This window comes from Apis dorsata, unplaced genomic scaffold (assembly GCF_000469605.1).
Source record: "Apis dorsata unplaced genomic scaffold, Apis dorsata 1.3 scaffold_269, whole genome shotgun sequence".
NCBI classification, from domain to species: domain Eukaryota; kingdom Metazoa; phylum Arthropoda; class Insecta; order Hymenoptera; family Apidae; genus Apis; species Apis dorsata.
The window spans coordinates 238,961-241,777 of record NW_006263547.1 but is presented as its reverse complement, the minus strand read 5'-3'; the positions used below and the strand labels follow the sequence as shown (position 1 = coordinate 241,777).

The window sequence follows — 2,817 nt, the reverse complement described above, 5'->3', positions numbered from 1 at the left end:
AGAGAGAGAGAGAGAGAGAGAGAGAGAGAGAGAGAGAGAGAGGGAGGATAGAAAAAGAAAAGGGAAGAGGAGGAGGGAAAGAAAGAAAGGCGAGACCTGGTTTCTCCTCGTTGAAGTTTCACCACCCGGGGGTGTCTCGACACCTCCGAAGGATATTTATATAACCCAATTTTCGAACCGGTTCCGCGATGGTAAATAGCGGGGGCTGTGTGTAGGCCACCCTGTCCCTTTCATCCCCCTGTTGTTCGAAAATATTTGCCCGGACAAACACAACCAGACGGTTTCCCATTAACCGGTGTTACCGACGAATCGGAGAGTGAAAGAAAAAAAAAAAAGAAGAAGGAAGAAGGAAGAAAGAAAGAAAGAAAGAAAGAAAAAAAGAAAGGAAGAAAGGGATAGAAAAAAAGGGAGAATGAAAAAAAAGTGGAACTGATCTTTTTTTTTCTCTCTCTTTCAGCCGGAAAGCTTACGGCGCGTTGCAGTGGGAATTTTAAACTGCTGCCCCGGCTGCCCGTTCGAGTGGGCTGGACTTTAGAGCTGGAGGATATACATGGTGAAAGTTTTGGTGAGTGATCATTGAATTTTTTTTCTCTCTCTCTTCCTCTCCTCTTTTTGCCCAACGTATTTTGAAATGTAATAGTAATGTTTGTAATCTTTTCATCTTTTCCGTTTATTTATTTATTCATTTATTTTTCGATGATAGAGAATGAATGTATAATTTTCGATTTGTTTAGTTTCCTCGGTTTTCCCTATACGAATATTTTTTCTATCTTAGAATTTTAATAGAATCACTTATTTACATTCTTCCAAACGAGTATATTCTTATACCTAGGAATACCAAGGAAACAAAAGACACTTTTCACTCCTCTTCCTCCCTGTAAATATTCACAGCCCGTTAATTTCTCGATCGATACATAAAAATTCGCGGTGTCGAACGCTTTTCCCCAGCAACGTTTCAACGAGCAATAATCCTCCTCGCCCGAGAACAGCCTCCCTCCTTTCTCATTCTGAATTTCCATTCCTCGTTTGATCCTCGTTGCCCGCAATTTCCCTGTTCCCCGCCACGTTTCTTAACTCGCCTCCTCGTGCAAGAAAAGCAAGGGGAGGGGGAAAGGAGAAGGCTGGCAAAGCGCGCGGCCTTCCTGTTTACGTGCAAATTTCACGCGTGCATCCCCCTTATTCCAAAGTGCGGGTCGCTTGCGGTTGAAATGCGTGCCACGGAAACGTTGATACACTTTTGCGAGCAAGCGTTGCTCGAACAACGCGTACACCGCGTGTTGGTGTGGGGAACACGCCCAATTCTCCCCGTCCTCTCCATCTAGAACCCCTCTCCTGCCCCTCTTAATGTTGCACAATGCAACGGCACCGGCCTCGCGGTGAATTTCGCGACTCGAGCTCTCCCGAGTGTATATCGGTGGCAAACGAACCGTTTCCAACGAATGTTTCAAAATTACGAATAAAGCTAAGCGTTGCTTCGAACGAGGGTTTACCCAGCCGTGGAAAGGTGGCGCGCAACTTTGCCCCACATCGTTGAATCTAGGTTCTAGGGAATTTTAGGGATTAGGGGAATTGGGCTGGTTGGATAAGCAGATCGTTCTTGCCGTTTCGATCCCTGAAAGAGAGAGTTTCACGGAGTTTTCCAGTTTTCGAAACATCGTGTTTCTTTATTATTAGTAAAGTGTAATCGTAAGTTGGGGTGCTAAAATGTTGATATTTTTGATCTCGCGAGCGGAAAATAGACTTTTGAATTAGATTCGTTAAAATTAGGCGGATGATTATTATTCGTTTCTTTTGATGTACGAGAGAATAATAATATTTCAATCTTATAACGTATGTGTATTTTATATGAGGAAAAAAAAAAGAAAGATTAGAGATATAAGTGTAGCGATAATTGTTGAAATCGTTGGTAAGAAGGAGTAGAAAAATTTGGTAAACGAGTTTACCATGATCTGTCTGTATTTTTTACAAATTTAATCAACGAATCATAACCGGTTCTCGATCGAGAAGTGGCGCGCGTTTAATGCGAATAAATATTAAACGAGCGGTATCCTCGTTTCTTCACAGCCCGTAGGACACATCCGGAATATTATGAATATTCATTAAGGTATAAGCGGTGATAAAAATCGAGCCGAGTATGAAAATGAAAAATTACCCCTCGTATAAATATGGATGCCTGTGTTAATTGTTTGGCCGGGAAGGAAGCGGGAAGAAGAACACGCGTGCGAGACTGTGATTCGCTTCTTTTATTTTATTTTATTTCATCTTTTTTTTTTCATTTTCTCTAGATAGTTTTTATCGAGATTTTCCGCGTGGCAAAGCTAGCGGAAAACAGCACTTTCGCCGATGGAAAATTCATTTGCATAACGTGGATCGATTGGCGTGGAAAATAAAATTAATCCTTTTCAAATATTGATCGTCCACGAACATTTGGAAATATTTCCACCTGTGAAATTCATTCTTCGATCTATCAATCTCAAACATTTGAAATAATAACCGATCTCAAATCTCTAATAATCCTCGATCGAAACACTTTCAAAACAATCAATTATTTCACCAAATATAATTCGACTGTTTTATCTTTGAACACTCTTTCCTTGATATCCCATACAAAGCTCGAATCAAATCCAAAAAAAAAAAAATCTTAACACCCACGACTTAGTATCCAACTCTCGAAACAAGAACCGATCTCTATAATCCTCGATCTACCTGTTTCGAAACACTTTCAAAACAATCAATTATTGCACCAAATATAATTCGACTGTTTTATCTTTGAACACTCTTTCCTTGATATCCCATACAAAGCTCGAATCAAATCCA

At 40.6% G+C, this 2,817-nt stretch overlaps 1 protein-coding gene across 8 annotated transcripts in view; it reads left to right on the top strand.

The window, feature by feature from the left end:
• LOC102680125 (uncharacterized RNA-binding protein C3H8.09c-like) overlaps window positions 1-2,817 on the top strand; it is a 323,287-nt gene that overhangs the window by 164,150 nt on the left and 156,320 nt on the right. For 6 of the 8 annotated variants that reach the window (XM_031510950.1, XM_031510948.1, XM_031510955.1 and 3 more), the window contains one exon: window positions 458-565. The exons of the other annotated variants lie outside the window; for them this stretch is intronic. In XM_031510950.1, the coding sequence (XP_031366810.1) occupies window positions 551-565 (15 nt within the window). In that variant the 5' untranslated portion in view covers window positions 458-550. The remainder of the gene's footprint in view (window positions 1-457; window positions 566-2,817) is intronic. 8 annotated transcript variants of the gene reach the window in all.